At 40.7% G+C, this 18,011-nt stretch overlaps 1 protein-coding gene across 1 annotated transcript in view; it reads left to right on the top strand.

Annotated features, from left to right (window-relative positions):
- Nucleotides 1-1,640: 1,640 nt before the first annotated feature.
- si:dkey-238o13.4 (uncharacterized protein LOC560780 homolog) overlaps nt 1,641-18,011 on the top strand; it is a 33,042-nt gene continuing 16,671 nt past the window's right edge. The window contains exons 1-3 of the mRNA XM_059993489.1: nt 1,641-1,823; nt 14,366-14,473; nt 14,946-15,085. Coding sequence (XP_059849472.1) covers nt 1,739-1,823; nt 14,366-14,473; nt 14,946-15,085 — 333 coding nt within the window. The 5' untranslated portion in view covers nt 1,641-1,738. The remainder of the gene's footprint in view (nt 1,824-14,365; nt 14,474-14,945; nt 15,086-18,011) is intronic.

Raw genomic sequence — 18,011 nt, 5'->3', positions numbered from 1 at the left:
TCTCTGAGCTCAGTATCTTCAATCAGTAACTCCCTGAGGTGTGATTTTCATCATAGTTTACTTAGTTATTAGTTTATGAGATGAAGGCACTGCCGGCAAAACCAACACTGTTGCGGATCCCCGGTTGCTCTTGAGAAGGCTGCAGTGAGTCACCTTTCTCCGTCTCTCCAGTACTTGTGGTCAATGTACTGCCACGGTGCTGTTGAGATTTCAAGCCTGTGATGACAGCAAATTATTGCTCTAGTTGGTGTTTGGAAAGCGATGCCAGAGGAGGTGCTGGGGGTAGGAACAGTGACAGCAGCTAGCAGCCATTTGAACAGGTACAAGTGCACAGGAGAGGGAGGGACCTGGAACTAATGCAAGCAGGTGGTATTAGTATGGACACACAACAGTTCAAAGTCAAAGTGAATATGTATTACCATATAACACACACAAAATGCTGGTGGAACACAGCAGGCCAGGCAGCATCTATAGGGAGAAGCGCTGTCGATGTTTCGGGCCGAGACCCTTCGTCAGGACTAACCGAAAGAGACAGTGACCCAGGTTCAGTTCCACTGCCGAGGGCAACGAGTTTGTATGTTTTCCCTTTGACTGTGTGGGTTTCCTCGGGGTGGTCTGCTTTGCTTCCCCATTCCAGAGATATAGGGTTCGTAAATTCATCAGCTACATGGGTGTAATGGGGCAGAGCAGGCTCCTTCAGCCAGAAGTGCCTGTTACTGTGTTGTATTTCAAAACAAACAGACTCTCACATTAGCTTTCAACTGAACCCCCTCACTGGATCGGTCTCCATCTTTGCCTTCTTCCTCAAAAATCACCTCATTGGCTATTGGAAAGGATTTGATAAAAGGTCATTCTTCAGAAAGACCTTGCCAGAGATATTTCCAGGAGTTTCCATTCTTATCCATTCTCAGAAAGACAGCATCCATTATTAAGGACATCCAGCACCCAGGGCATGACCTTTTCTCATTGTTACCATCAGGTAGGAGGTACAGAAGATTCAGGAACAGCTTCTTCCCCTCTGCCTTCCAATTCCTAAATGGACATTGAACCCGTGAACACTACCTTACTTTTTAAATGCATATTATTTGTTTTTTGCATGATTTTTAATCTATCTATTATACCCATACTGTAATTGATTTACTTATTATTATTATTTTTCTATTCTATATAATCTATTGCACTGAACTGCTGCTGTTAAGTTAATAAATTACACGACACATGCTGGTGATCATAAACCTGATTCTCATTACCTTGATTTCCACCATCTGCTTGTACTTTATAATTGCCAGAAATGATTAACATTAATATAAATGTATCCATAAATTACTGAGGGTTTGATGTAGAAGTTGGGATCGAAAGATGCTGGTATATGGTACATTGACAGCGATGTAAACAAAATAGAACAATGCAACAGGGGGGCCTGGCCACTCGGCCCACAACGTCCGTGCTAGCAACGATGCCTAACCAAATAATTCCTTCTGTCAGTACAGAATCCATATTCTTCCATTCCCTTCGTGTACACGTGTCTGCTAAATGACTCGTAAAAGCCACTGTTGTATCAAAAGACTGTGTGCTCTGTGCTAACGAGTGAATGCGTGGGGAGAAGAGGGTGGAGTTTTGAACCAACGGGGCGGGTACTCTCGCAGGCCGGTATAAGAAGAGTCTCCATTGCTCATTTTCTGTCAAATTCATCCCCTTTCCCTGGAAACCGGCTCCGATCCCGCTGTCTATAACTAGGATGGCTGCAGTTGATCGCACCGTACTCGTGCTTGGGGGAGCTGGCACCGTCGGCTCAGGCATCGTCAAAGTTCTGCTGGAGAAAGGTAGGCGGCGAATATTCCGCTATAACTGCCCGCTGGAAGGTACAGCGGGAGTCGTATTTCATTTCACACCTTGTTCACTGTTTATTTCAGTTCCACTTCCCCGTCCCTTCATCAGGACTTGCTTTTTGTAAGGACATTGAACTTTCCAGCATACCGAAAATGTCATGTGACAGACAGTGTTGAAACAAACCAAGTAACCTGTCCGAAGGATATCGGGCAGAGAAAAATGCCACTGGGGTATTTGGCATTTGCCATTTAAGCGCGGTGATGATCACTGCCTTGCTTTGTACCCACATCCCTGCAAGGGGATCTGCATCCGGAGTGAAATGATGCTCGAGAGCGGCTATGGAGTGACAAGCCCACTTTGTCACATTTCAGAGCCACTGAATTTCTTTGCCCTCTCGCCTGCCTGTGCGTCGCTTTCCAGCATGTGCCCAAATCCTTTGCAGAATTCCTCTGTTTTGCGAACGCACCTCAAACTCGCTGGAAAAGAAAATTATTCTTTGGTCCTTGTGATCTTTGGCCGGCGGCCAGCCTCCTGCCGATGAAAGCGGTTTCATCGCGTTTACACGAGATCTCCTCTGAACTTCTGCATCAAGGAAACGGTCTCTGAACTGCGGACATTCCTGCTATCTCTGGTATTATTTCAGCAAATTTCCGCTGCAGTTCTCCGCTTTAAAATTAAGATGCGTTATAATTGGTCTCCCCACCGCACCGCTACTCACCCATAGCCTGACTTCAGGATGGCTCGAATTTGGGTAGAATCCAAAATGTAAGTAATGGCTAGAATTATACAACAGGTTGTTCACAATCTCCAAATAGGGTCTTTCACTTAAAAAATAAAGCAAAAAAAAAATCCAGTTCCAACCCTCGATAGGAAACTTAATTGAATTGGGGTCCTGATACTTTGTATAGACGTCAATTTCTGTACCACTGTTTTCTATGAGAGCTAATGCAGCGTTACAACCCAAGAAGCAAAAAGTCGGGGAAACATTTTTTTGTGTGATGTTGATTTTTTTTAATTTACAAATTACAACGGCTTCCCTTCTCACCTGACCAGTTTCTTAATAATTGTGTCAACCTTTCATGACGTGTTCGGACTATTGTTTAACGATGGATGTGTTTTGCTGAGTTGCAAAAGACACATAAACCCACGAAAATGTCCAGATTCGATTTACCAGCTGCTTGCAAAAAAAAAGACAATAACGTGATTTTAGTTACTCCCAAGAATAATACTGTCAGGAAATGCATGCGATATATGATTTAATCTACGCAATCGTTACGATTCGAACAGCCGCGGAGAATAAGGCACTCAAAATGAAGGAGGAACTCAGCAGGTCGGGTGTAGCATCTTAGGAAAGAAATCGGCCACAAACGTCGACCCCTTGTTACTTTCTGCAGATGCTCCCAGATGTGCTGAGCTATTCCAACATGTTGAGCGCGGGTGCTCTGGATTTCCAGCATCTGCAGAATCTCATGTGGTTATGAGTCACCGAGAATGACTGGAAAATGTTTTTTTTTGCTTGCTGTTCATTCCAACTTAAAAAATTCAGTGTAGAATTTGCAAAGTAAATCAATCTCTGGGAAATGCACATAATAGAAAAAGTTGAGTGCAGTGATAGATGTCATTCAACTTTTGTTTTATTCTTTAAATCACACAGTGAGGTTGACATTAACAAAACTCTTCTTGCCCCTAGGAAGACATTGGTGACCTCTTGTTCAGTCACTTCAGAAAGCTACACAGATTCAACCACATTGAACCCAGACTGGTTTATTTCTCCAAAGAGCCAGAAGAGCATAAGATCAAAACACTCAGGAGCAGAATTAGGCCACTCCATCTACTGCATCTGCTCTGCCATTCCACCATGGCTGATTTATATTCCTTCTTTACCCCATTCCCCTGGCTTTTCCATGTAACCCTTAGTAATCAAGAACCCATCTACCTCTGCTTTAAACGTAACTAATGACTTGGCCTCTGTAGCTACCTGTAGCAATGAATTCCAAGGTATCATTTCCCTCTGGCTGTTGAAATTCCTCCTAATTCCCATTCTAAAATGACCTCCTTCATTTCTGGAGTTGTGCCCTCTGGTCTTAGACTCTCCTACTATCATTTAAAGTTTAATAGCTTCTTGCTGGCCATTATTACTATCAGATCTGGCTTGTCTCTCCCCATATTTATTTAAATAAATTATTTAAAATTCACATCCTGCTTGATGAGATTTACACCCGTGTCTCTGAATTATTAATGCAAGACACGAGGTTACCATTCTGGAAGTATATTGATTTGCTGACCCAGCGACTTCAAACGTAACTGTGGTATTTTTCTTTGTTGGTGGGTTTCACTATTCAGATGAGATTTTCTTTCCATTTTACTGGCAGGTCCAATGTAAAAAATATAAAGCCTAGAATACACGCCTATAAATTTGAGTGTGGAAGATCCTGCCTGTCGTTATGGTAGTTTAATGACTAGCTGGAAGGCAAACCGAAGCTGACATGCACTCGCTGTGCTTGCAAGCAGTTTGTTATTTGGTTTTAAAAATCGACATATGTTGAACTATGTCAATGGAGCATTTGCAACAACACACCTTTCATTTTTAAACATCAACCAATCCAATAGCTGCGGGAAAAGCCGGTGCCGTATGATTAAGGTACTGGTTGGGTGAGGACAGAAGCCAGATGCACATACATCATAACCTTAATGCTTTTTCACATCATTTTCTCCCATGCATGGTTGATGTTCTTACATTCACATATTAGTCTAAGTTAAGCTGATTTCATCATCACTAAGCAAACAAAAGATATTGGAATTCTTGCAATTTTTTTGTATGTTGTATCTCAATTCGCCCCATTGTTAACCCTCAATTCTGGGGATTAACTAAGCATAACAGGGATCATTCAGGAACTCAAACCAAGGGTTGCAAAAATAAAATGTAAAACATCAACTTCGATTTCCTTTAATATTTTTGTTTATTTATTTTAAATATAACTATTAATGTTACTATTGCATAAACCTTCTTTGGGGAGAGTGCAATAAATCTTACTAAGTATTAAACCAAAGTGTTACAGCTGGGTCTGCAATCACCCTTGCACAACCAAAATTGATAACTGTGGATAAGACCATTGAAACTGTTTCACTTTGTTAATTATGATGACTAATAACTTCTTGTGAGAGGAATTTCTTTATTTAAAGGGTTGTGGCCCATTGGAATTCTCTACCTGAAAACGCCCTGACTGTTCTGTCATTGAGACTGATAGATCCTTGGATCAAGAGATTCAGGAGATATAGGGATGGGTGCAGAGGTAATGGAGAGGCTGACTATCAGCCTTTATTGTACTAAATATTGGAGAGGTATTTGAGAGCCAGAAAGCCTTCCTGTTAACCTACAACTATTTCACTTGTGTCACCGTTATTGCTGCCATATTATCAGGTTTCTGTCTGACATCAATCACCAGATGAAGTGCAACCCAACATTAGCAAAACTCCAATAAAAGCAGGATGTTGGATTCGCCACATAGGTCAAATGCTACTGGATCTGCAGACTGTTACAGCGTGTTCTACTTCTATTACAGATTTCCAGCATCTGTATTTATTTTCAAATTACACTTGTTGAGCTTTGTGCATCGTGAATGTCTCAACTTTGGCATTATTTACGTGGTCTAATTTTGTCAGCTTCCAGGCTGCTCACTCAGGCCGAATCCAGTAGATTCTAATCTAAGTAATTGTTTAAATCTAGATTAAACATCTCACCACATCTACTTAAGAAGATTGTTCCCCTTTTATGGTTTTATCTCACCCAATCCCTTTTGGAATAGTTAATTTTTTTTAGTTCAATGATTGTGTACTTATTCATTATTCACATTCTAATCTCACAGTATCCTCCCCTTTATAATAATAATCAAACCTTGGAACTGCTACGCTATACCATTATAAAACCACATTCATATTGTACTCAAATAACACGTCACCCCACCCCCCCAAGATGGAAAGTCTTGAACTGTATTTTGAGGGGGAGGAATAACAAATGTATTACATTACATTTGGACACTTTGCAAACTTTATAAAGTAAGTACATACACTCAGTGGACACTGTATTAGATACACCTGCTTGTTAATACAAATACCTAACAAGCCAATCATATGGCAGCAACCTAATGCATAGAAGCATGCAGACATGGTCAAGGTGTTCAGTTGTTTTTCAGAACAAATATGAGAATGGTGAAGAAATGCGATCTAAATGACAATGAGCGTGGAATGATTGTTGGTGCCAGATGGGGTGGTTTGATTATCGCAGAAACTGCTGATCTCCTGGGATTTTCATGCACAACAGTCTCTAGAGTTTGCAGAGAATGGTGTGAAAGACACAATAAAAAAAAATCCAGTGTGCAGCAGTTCTGTAGGAGAAAGCACCTTGGTAATGAGAGAGGTCAGGGGAGAATTGCCAGATTGGTTCAAGCTGACAGGAAGATGACAGTAACCATGCGTTACAACAATGGTGTGCAGAAGAGCATCCCTGAACTCACAACACATCCAACATTGAAGTGAATAGGCTGCAGTAGCAGAAGACTATGAACATGCATTCAGCGGCCACTGTATTAGGTATAGTAGGTACCTAATAAAATGGCCACCATATATTGCGTACGCTTCTCGTTGACTACTTTTGCTCATCCATTAGCTGAAGCAGCTTATGAGCAAAGAGTTGAGGCTCTTGAATAAAACACGAAGGTATGAAACTCTTGTTTTATAATGAGGTAGTTGCTGTTTCTACCCATTCATAAAGTCTGCCCCACAGACCCTTAATTGCTGCTGATTTTGGGGGTTGCCCATTACTCTACCAGCAGATGTCCTAAAGTGGGAGTTCAAGGCCAAATTTTTCACAAAAGACAATAAACAGAAATGTTGTCCAATAAGCTGCCCAGAATAATCAACCATTTGGAGCTGAAAGCTTCCAACTAAGGGATGACAAAAAAATAAGCAGTATTAGTCAAATTCAACAGAAGGGGGTTCCCCAAACCTCAACGAAAAACATTGATTTTTGCAGCTACTGTCTCTGGTTTGATCTGAAGCTGGAATTCATTAATCTGAGCATCCCTGGAGAAATGAGACAAGAAGTTTGCTTGGCTTGTAAATCAGACTGCAGTTTCTTGACACCTGCTGTGTGAAAATTTGGCTGCCTGCTCCCAGTGTATGGTGAAGGGATGCTGGTATGATTGAAGTATATAGCACAAGAATCAGGGGTACTCAAATTGTTTTTTTTGGCTCAGGTTCACATGAACACACTGGCAATTTCTTGAAAAGCAACTGATTTCAATGCAGTTGGTGGTTGTTAATTGAACAGTTGGGAATCTCAATGGAATAGACTATAATCCTTTTGTACAATGGAAGGATGGCATTTCAAAGGCTTGCATGTTCAAAGACATTCAAGGGAATGCTCTAAATGTATGGAATCGCCACCTTTGTTTACTTGCTACTTCCTATAAGTTTGATACAGAGGCCGCTTTAAGATACACTGGCTGTTATAAGTCCTATCTAATTGGACTTGTCTCAAGGCAGAAGCTCACTGGGAATTTCAAGGTCATTGAATCAGATCAGTTAGGCTGGGTTAGCTATCTTGCTGTGATTCATCTTGTATGCATGGCCAATCAAATGAGAGACAAAGGGTAAAGTTCAAGTGAACTTGGCTACATTGATAACTTTTGCTGAAGTATTGACAGAAGATATTGACCAGTTGAAGAACCATCAAACCCATGAATCTACTTCTGAGATGAAATTAGGAACAGGCATGACTGATTCTTTGAGACACATCAGTTGTTAATGTAATGAACTTTGTGATCTCAAATAAAATCTGAATTGAAATGACTAAGAAAGTATATGCTCAGTAGCCACTTTATTAGGTACCTCCTGTACTCAGGCCACTAAATTTATGTTTATTGTCTTCTGCTGCTATAGCTCAGCCACTTCAAGGTTCGAGGTGTTAACCATTCAGAAATGCTTTTCTGCATGCAAAACATGATTATTTGAGTTACTGTCACCTTCCTGTCAGCTTGAAGCCATCTAGCTATTTTACTCCGACCTCTCTCATTAACAAGGCATTTTTGCCCACAGGATATTTATAGCTTTTCACTCACTTATCTGTAAACTCTAGAGACTGTCGTGCATGAAAATCCCAGGAGGCCAGCAGTTTCTGAGATACTCAAGCCACTCTGTCCAGGACCAACAACCATTCTATGGTCACTTAAGTCACATTTCTTTCCCTTTCTGACACTTGGGCTGAACAACAGTGGAACCTCTTGACCATGCCTGTATGCTTTTGAGCATTGAGTTGCTACCACATGACTGGTTGATTAGATATTGGCTTTAATGAGCAGGTATTCAGGAGTACCTAAAAAAGTGGCCACTGAGTGTGTTTTTTAAAACTTATGTATTTATTTTTAAATAGTGAGAGATTGAAAGGACCTTATGTTCAGAGGGACTGGGATGTCCTTGTACAAGAATCAATGAAAGCTAGCTTGCAGGCAATTAGAATGGAAAATTCCTTGGACATTATTGAAAGAGGAAGAGACAAGTTACTCCAATTGCCTTAGACCCTGTTGAGAATATAATTGAAATACTGTATCGAAGCCTGGTTATAACAGAGTGCAGTGATGATTCATGGGATTGATTGCTGTAATGGTGGCTTTATTCCATGACCAGAGATTAAATAGGGTATGTTTATTGAGTGATCTTATTGAAACACACCAAATACTTACTGAACAGGGTAGATGTGTGGTTGATGTTTCTTGGGGCTGCAAGGTCTAGAATCAGGGGACATTTGTTTTATAGTAAGAGGTCAGCCATAATAAGAGGATATAGATGAGCAGATATTTCATCAGATGATGATGCTCCTGTGGAATTTCCTCCCCCAAGGTGCTGTGAGATACGAGCCATAACCTCATTGAATAATGGAACATGTTTGAGGGCTGAATGATCTGCTCCTCCACTGGGTTTTGGCTCTTCGGTGAAGTTATACAGAATCCAGCAGTTTAGTGGCCACCATTGACAGGTGGCATGGTAGTGTAGCAGGTCGTGCTCCCTTCTTGCTGCTACCATCTCAGCTAGAAGGAACAAGAGTCTTAGGACTTGTACCACCAGGTTCAGGAACAGTTAGTACCCCTCAACCACCAGGCGCTTGAACAAAAGATGATAACTACACTCACTTGCCCACATCCAATGATCTATCTTTAATGACTCTTTATCTTGTTATTTCATGTTCTCATTATTTATTGCTATTTATTTATATTTATATTTGCACAGTTTGTTGTCTTTTGCACTCTGGTTGATCTTTCACTTATCATATTGTAGTTACTATTCTATAGATTTGCTGAAGAAAAATGAATCTCAGGGTTGTATGTGGTGACGTATTTATACTCTGATAATAAAATTTACTTTGAACTTTTAACTTTACAGCCCCAGAAATCACTACTCAGGATTCAATTGCCTCCGCTGACTGTAAGGCATTTGTATGTTCTCTCCATAACCATGTGGGCTTCCTCCGAATGCTCTGGTTTCATCCCACATTCTCAAAGTCATATGGTTAGGATTAGTGAGTTGTGGGCATTCTGTGCAACATGCACAAGATGCTGGAAGAACTCAGCAGGCCAAGCAGCACCTAGGAGAAGAGTATAGTCAATGTTTCAGGCCAAGATCCTCTGCCAGGACTGGAGAAAAAAGCTGAGGAGTAGATTTAAAAGGTGAGGGGAGGGGAGAGAGAAACACAAGGTGATGGGTGAAATATGGCGGGGGAAAGTTTAAGTAAAGAGCTAGGAAGTTGATTGGTGAAAGAGACAGAAGGCCATGGAAGAAAGAAAAGGAGGGAGGAGCACCAGAGGGAGGCGATGGGAGGGCAAGGAGATAAGGTGAGAGAGGGGATGGGAGGGGCTGGGGGCATTACTGGAAGTTTGAGAAATTGATGCTCCTGCCATAAGATTGGAGGCTACCGAAATGGAATATAAGGCAATGTTCCTCCAACCTGACTATGGCCTCATCACAACAGTGGAGGAGGCCATGGATTGACATATCGGAATGGGAATGGGAGGCGGAATTAAATTGGGTGGCCTTTGGGAGATCTTGCTTTTTCTGGCATAGGTGCTTGGTGAAGCGGTCTCCAATCTAGTTGGGTGTCACTGATATACCAGGAGGCCGCACCGGGAGCACTGAACACAGTATATGACCCCAACAGACTCAGAAGTGAAGTGTCGCTTTCACGTGGAAGTGCTGTTTAGGGCCCTGAATTGTATTGAGGGAGGAGGTATAGGGGCAGGTGTAGCATTTGTTCTGCTTGCAAGGATAAGTGCCAGGAGGGAGGTCAGGGGAGGGATGAATGGACAAGGGAGTGCAGGGAGCGATCCCTGTGGAAAGCGGAAAGTGGGGGGTGGGGGATGGGAGGGAAAGACGTGCTTGGTGGTGGGATCCCTTTGGAGGTGGCTGAAGCTTTGGAGAATTCACCAGAAAAAGCGGGATCTCCCAGTGGCCACCCAATTTCATTTCACTTCCCATTCCCGTTCTGATACGGCCATCCCTGGTCTCCTCCACTGTCGTGATGAAGCCACACTCCGGTTGGAGGAACAATACCTCATATTCCATTTGCGTAGCTTCCAACCTGATGGCACGAACATCGATTTCTCAAACTTCCAGTAATGCCCCGCAACCTCCCCCATCAACCCACTTTACCATTTCCCATCCCCTTTTCCCTCTCTCACCTTCTTGCCTGCCCATCACCTCCCTCTGGTGCTCCTCCCTCCCTCCTTTTCTTTCCTCCATGGCTTTCTGTCTCTTTCATCAATCAACTTCCCAGCTCTCTACTTCATCCTCCCCCCTCCCCGTTTTACCTATCACCTTGTGTTTCTCTCTCACCCACCCCCCACTTTTAAATTTACTCCTCAGCACTTTTCTCCAGTCCTGCTGAAGGGTTTTGGCCCAAACCGTCAACTAGAGTTCCTCCAACATTTTCTGTGTGTTGCTCGGATTTCCAGCATCTGCAGATTTCCTCCTGTTTGTTTGTGCGGACATGCTGTATAGGAGCCGGAAGCGCATTGACACCTGTGGGCTGCCCTAGCATATTCCTTGGTCGGTGACTCAAAAAGATGCATTTCGCTGTATGTTTCGATGTCCATTTGACAAGACAAGCTAATCTTTTATTCTTACCAGCTTTTTAAAAAAACCATATATCTTATTAAGTTACCTTAAGTTTCCCTGTTGCCAGGGAGTGCTATGATTTGGACTCGTCTCTCTGGGTGACTCATGGATCTCTAGTGCACTAATGCAAGCATGACCACGTTCTGACTCAGAGACGTAAGTTGACTCTCAGTATAACAACACCTTGATTTTAACATTCACACTCTTGCTTTTAATCCTTAGTGTCCTCTTCCCTCTGTATCCAGTAGTATAAGCCTCAGCTACCTACTCTCCTTCAACGCTGTACTCTTTGCTAGACCTGAGTTTAATTAATCCACCTTCTAAGCCCCATCTTCATCTGTCAAGGCTTAGATCCTTTTCTGTCTCCTTTTGGAGATACACCAAGAAACCTAAACCTTTTTCCGGGCACTTTATTCTTAACACCTTCATTGCTAAATTTTGTTGGATCATGCTCCTGTGATTCATGATGAAACCTTTGTTACCTTGATAATTTGTATGATGTTGCTGTTGTCTATACTTGATGAATAAACCCTGGGAAATACTTACTATGCACAAGATTTTTATTTGATTAATATAATTTAGTAATAGTGAAGTACTAATTTGTTTATAGAAATAGCATTAGTGTCTTCCCTTATGTCTCACAATTTTGTATAATAATTAATATTGCCTGAAATACAATCCCAGGGAGATCTATGATGGTATCTATAGTGGCTTAAATTGTGATATTCCTACTGATGTTCAGAGCCATGATCAGTACCTCAAACTTGGGTTCTAGTCAAATCTTGACTGTAATTATTAACTAACTCACCCAAGCTACCTGATGCACCATCAACAACTCACTCTGAGACGTAAGGCGAGACATCGGGTTTTATTGACTGGAAGAAGGAACAAACAGTGAGTGACCACCATACTACATCCTGGAGACAGAGAGGCCGGGTTCAGGCCCTGATCGCCTTTATACCGGGGTCTGTGGGAGGAGCCACAGGAGCAGTCAGCAGGGGGCGTGTCCAGACAGGTATATGCAGTTCACCACACTATCCAAAAGCTTTTATTGACAGGATCAACTCTGTTTTCCATGACGTTAAATACAAGTCATTGCATGTCATTTTGACATTAAAAACTTCTAAAGATTGAATCAAAACAATGCCAAAGTTAATTTCATGTTGCATTAAAGGTATGAACTCTTGAAATATTTTCCCTGTATTTTGGTGGAAGTTTTATTCTTCTCATGCAAGACTGGAGTGGCATTTGCAAATTGAGTTTGATGTTTGTACGGCAGAGGTTATAATGCATTTTAAATGATTACATCATAGCTTTGACAATAAGGGCATTTCCCATAGGCACATTCATTAATAATATTTATAAACTTGCAGTGTAATTCAAGGGCCAGCATCATAGGGCCTACATCGAGAAGCCTTTACACAAATGCAATGAAGGAAAATCTTGCTTCTTACCTTTTGGATTGTGTTTGTTCATTCAGCAGAACTAAGAGATTAACTTGCAGTTTTATAAGATGATCACTGTTTACAATGCTGTATAAAAGTCCTAGGCACATATATATAGCTAGGGTGCCTGAGAATTTTACACAGTACTGTAGTAATCTTATGCATTGCACTGTACTGCTGCCACACACAACAAAATCCTGACATATGTGAGTGATGACAAACTTGATTCTGCTATGAGTCTCTATTGTGGACTGAGAATGGGAAGTGAGTTGGGAGAAGGGATTCCCGGTTGGAAAAGGGGAAGGGAGAGGGGAGGGAGCAGGAGGTGCCAGAGAGACATTCTACAATGATCAATAAACTAATTGTTTGGAATCAAATGACCTTGCATGGTGTCTCAGGGCTGGATGTGTCTGCATCTGCATCATCCTCTAACCAGTACTCATTCTCTGCCACCTATCCCAAGCCTTGCCTGCGGCCATTCCCAATGTTCCTGCCAGATTTACAAACTCGCTCTCCACTCCAAATTCATAGATACCCGTACTGCACAAAATCCCTAGCTATGTACAGTGTATGTGCCTAAAACTTTTGCACAGTACCGTATTTCCTGGACAATATTCATTCCTTAACCAAGAGGACAAAATAGATGTTAATATGTATTGTATTTTAATTGATTTTTGTGGGATCTTCCAGTTTATATCAACAATCATATCAACACCATTTGTGAAGTTTACCAGAACTTCTTCAGTACAGTATTGTGCGAGTGAAATTAAAGTTGTTTTCTGTTTTGAAAATGAATTGGAATTGCATTTTGAAAATACTTGTGTAATGCAAAACAATATTTTGTTGCTGAGGCTTGGAATAGCTCGGCCATGATGATGCATCCAAAGGAGAGTAGCAATCAAAAATAGTCGAATCCATCTATTTGTTCAATTGCAAATCAATCTGTCTCTAGGTTCCATCTGAACACCCAAGCACTGACGATGAAGATTGACACTATTCAGTCAGGTTTACTTCTGAGCTCTTTCAGCAGTGCGGCGATATCTTGTAGATTGAATCCAAGCTATGTGACATCAGTGACAAATCTTCTAATCATCTAAAGTTTCTTCATTAGCTGGAAATGAAACACAGTCGTTACAGTTGCAGAGTAATTTTGTATGAATCCAGTAACTCATTTATTACTGGTATCTAAATGGTAATTCATTTTGACTTTTCTGGTTCTGTGCAGTGATCACATATTGTTCATCATCACAGGTTTCCTTAGTAGTATATTCTTAACCATTCTAGTTTAACTGTTTCCCTCCTGTGTGTAGAAAGAAACATGCTTATGCAATACCTTCTGCATGCTTAGAGCAATACAGAATCTTTCATGTAACTGCATCTTCTTTTCCAATCAGATTCCTTTATCTTCAGCCCCTTGTTCCCTTTACTCATGCCAGCCTCTGTCACTATTTCCACCTCATCTGTCTTTCATCCTCTCATCTCCTGGATTCACCTATTGCTTGCCGGCTATGGGGCCACCCCCTTCTCCCACCACTTTATATGGGCAGCCTCCGCTTCTTTCAGTTCAGGTGAAGAGTCTCATCCTGGAGCTGTCCATTTCCCTTCACAGACTGACCTACTGAATTTCTCCAGAAGTTTGTTTGTTTTTTTTTTGCTCCTTCATGTAAATTAATTTTGGAATTAATACCAGTATAAGAAGGTGAACAAGTGCAACAAACTATTTACATAAAGCAAAGTCTCTCAAAGTGGTGTTAATCAGCTAAGCAGTTTTGGTATGTATGTTGTCCAGGGCATCATCAGACTATTAAATGTTAAGTGTGAAATGTAAAACTCATCTTAACTCATCCTCCTTCTTAAAGGCCAAAAAAAAAGACCTAGCTTTTTGCAGCTTATGTTGAGTTCCTTTTATTTCAATGTTTTTTCAGGCTTTCGTGTGGCAGTAATATCCAGAGATGCGGCTCGCTTAGAGAAAATAAAAAACTTTGTCTCAACTGCTACAAAATCCAGGCTTTTTACACTGGTTGGAGATGTGGGTAAGGTATCCTTTCCATGAACTCAAAGCATTCTTTTTCATATTAATTGGAGAGAAAAATTGGCACAAATAAGTAGAATTGAGAGGTCAAAGAAGTCTAAAAATGGATTAGTTTTGATTCTTGTTTGATTTGCGCGTATAATTGAAGGGAATGGGAGGAGACTCATTTGCAAGGCCGGTTTCTGAGCCTTGTAATCCCAATACAAAAAAAACTGCATACAGCTTTTGTATTGGAAACAAAGCTCTGTCGTCAATATAAACAAAAACATACTGTCCTTTGACCTGCGAGGATGTTCAGAGGAGATTTAGAGAAGTCTGGTTTCTAAATTCCAACCTCAGAAACGAGACCTGATGTAATACTCAGTTTGGTACATTTCAGACATGCCCAGAGGTTGTGGGTGGTTAGTGTGGCAAGTCATTATATGCATCACTGTACTTCGGTAGTTTTAATCAACTGCCTGAAACGGTTCCAGGTTCTGAAGAGGGTGCAGAAGCAGCTAAAAATGCAGTCCTCCAGGCTGTTGAGAAAGTGACAGATATTGTGTCATCCCTGGGGTTCAGCTGGTGGCAGGGTGGCCCTCCTCACACTCAAACACTGGAAGAACTCAATAGGGTAAGTGGCAGAATTATCACTCTAAACTCTAGACCGTTGAACAGCACTGCACCTTGCAATCTTAAGCTATTGACTGCTTGTGATTACATTAAATTATCCTTCAATGAACCCAGTACTGAATGACATAATATTTGGCCACAGAGTCGGGACTGTAGACATTTTTTATGCGTTGCTTAACATCCACGATATGTTCTGTGAAATTGGCCGTTATGTGATTTGGACATTGTGCAAACATGATATATACTTAGCAAACCTATGTGGAGTACTGTAGTGTACCTGTATTGACTACATAGCCAAGAACTTACACTAAAACTGTATACTGTACACAATAATACATACATACACTATCATATTTTATTTTGTTTTAAACTTTTAAATTTTTTTCACTTTTTAAACTTTTATGTAAACACTTTCTTAGCCTATTTCACACACAATTTATCAATGAGGATCAGGATCATCCACATCACTGTTCTCAACTTCCTCATAGAGTTCCACTTCTTCAGGAGGTATTGGCTTCTTCAGGAATATGTCCAGTGTTGTTTGCCTAGTTGGCTTTTTCTTTTCTTCATAAATTTCTCGAAAAACACTGCCTCAATCCATGTCATTAGCAATTTCTTCATATCCGATATAGGTCCCCCTTGCATTTTCATGAGCCTTGTAGTTTTCAGTGAAGCCGATCCTTTAACAGCTTTGAGAATTTTTTTCTTTGTTTTTCAGGCTTGTCCTGATCATTGAGTGCGACATGCCTAAATCCCGAGCAATAGCATTCACTGGTTTTTCCACCTTCGTATTGTTTAATAACCTACTGTTTCACTTCCAAATCAATACCTTTCCTTTGCCTCTTGCTGCTGCTATCCCTAGGAGTGGTTTTGCTGCGTTTGGAAGCCCTGGTGCACTTTACGGTAATATTTTCGAAAGAAAATTAAACAGAGAGATAACACTACTACCTCAAGAGACGCGCGATACTCAAGATTGGCTACAGCACATTCTCCAATCAGGACTACAGACGTATATGCAGTTGGATGTTGTCTGAATGGATGTTAGGCGGCGCATACATGTATTATGTGAAATAGTTAAAGTACACTACATTTTAACTTTATGGACCTGTACAATTTGGCAGATGGCTTGATGTCAGCAGTACCCTTATTTATTAACAAAATGCTTTTGAAGCTACATGTTGAACACATGCCATTTTTATAATATACATGTTTGCAACCATTTCCACATAAAGCTGCAGGGCTGCTTGACTGCACTTGCCTTTGTTGTTAAGCCAATCTATCCTAACTGGAAAAATCAGATAATGCATCAATTTCCCCCCCCCACCCCTTATTGTAGCTGGATTTTGGAAATAGCAGTTTAATGGGTAAGAAACTTAATTACCCTTCTCAATCACCCGAAGATTTTTAAACATTTCTTGACACTCTTGTAATAAAAGTGGAATCAGTTCATTCATATGAATTTCACTTCTTATGCACTGTTCTCGCGAGGAATACTTTTTTAACCTTGCTGAATGGGGTGTATTTTAAAAGGACTGGCTTTAAAAAATTTGTGACTCATTTGTGACAACGTCCCATGGTTTTCAAAGTATTAAGCACGAACTTTTGTTTATTTCATGTTTGTGCAATGTTTGAGTTTTGTGTTTTCGGTCACCCTGGGTTACAAATGACCTGATTTATGCAAATCTAGCTCTTTGCCAATTTGCCCATACCTGTTTAACACACTTTTCAAGCCAGTAACATTATTACTATTTTATGGTATCCATTAATGACTAGATGCAATATATATCTATAGATAGTGTAAGGATGATAATTCAACAATATCAATTAGTGGTATAATATGGGTTACTACTATAAGCAGATGGTTCTAACTTGTGATTAGTTTCCAGAAAAAAAAAAATTCTTATGTAACCCGGAGGTTATATATATATATATATATATATATATATATATACACGTTAATCAGTCACATTGTTACACCTAAGAGTAGTTGAGTGACAAAAGAACAAAATGAATTTATGAGCGTAAGTTGCAGGGCCGGAGAGGAAATGGGAATTATACTGATAGAAATGCTATGCTGTGACCTGACATTGATGATGGGCTGAATGGTCTCCTCTGGTTTCATCATCTACCTGAATCTCACTTCTTTGTCCTAATAATAATTTTGCTTTTTGTAAAATGATGAAAATGAATGATGATCTATGCTTTATTTACTCGCCTTGTTTTTCTATGAATTGTCACTAAACTGTAGATGTGACATCTAATTCTAGGTTGCAATTTTCTCCCATTGCTGAGTAACCTAAAGGAAGGGTTCACATTGAACGGGAGCCTTGATTTTATCTTGGAGAAGGAATTACAGTCAAGTAGCCTCTGTGCATAATCAGCTGATTTATCATTGTCCAGCCATCTTTAATATGTCGCTGACTGGTCAACCTTTAAAACTGAGCGCCAAGACACTGCAAGAGTTATAACCCTTGTTTTTAAGCAAGTGCTTCTTGAATGGAGTCCTGATTGGGAGAGGGAAGGCTAAGTTTCCTTATGATGCTCCCTGGATTATATCACTTGGTCTGTAAAGTCTTTCTTGTCTGGCAGAGCTTCCTTTTGGTCCTGTTTTATGCTCCTGGAAGATTTGGCCTAGTGGGTTATCACCAATATATTCCCCCAACTCTGGCCTCAGTTGAATTGACTAATGTCAATAGCCAATAGCTTTCCGAGCAGATTTAGTCCTTTCAATGTTTGCCGTTTCGTCCTTCTATTTTAATTATCACCATCTCTTCCCCCTCACATTCTGGAGAGGGGTTTAAATTTGTCCCTCCTTCCTCACCTCCATCCTTTGATCCATTTAATAAACTTTAATCAAAAAAAATTCTTCTCTGTTTTAAGTCGGAATGTGTACCAGGGACTCTGCGGCAGCCAGAATATATTGCTGA

This window comes from Hypanus sabinus, chromosome 17 (assembly GCF_030144855.1).
Source record: "Hypanus sabinus isolate sHypSab1 chromosome 17, sHypSab1.hap1, whole genome shotgun sequence".
Lineage (NCBI taxonomy): Eukaryota > Metazoa > Chordata > Chondrichthyes > Myliobatiformes > Dasyatidae > Hypanus > Hypanus sabinus.
This window is presented reverse-complemented; position numbering and strand designations above follow the sequence as displayed.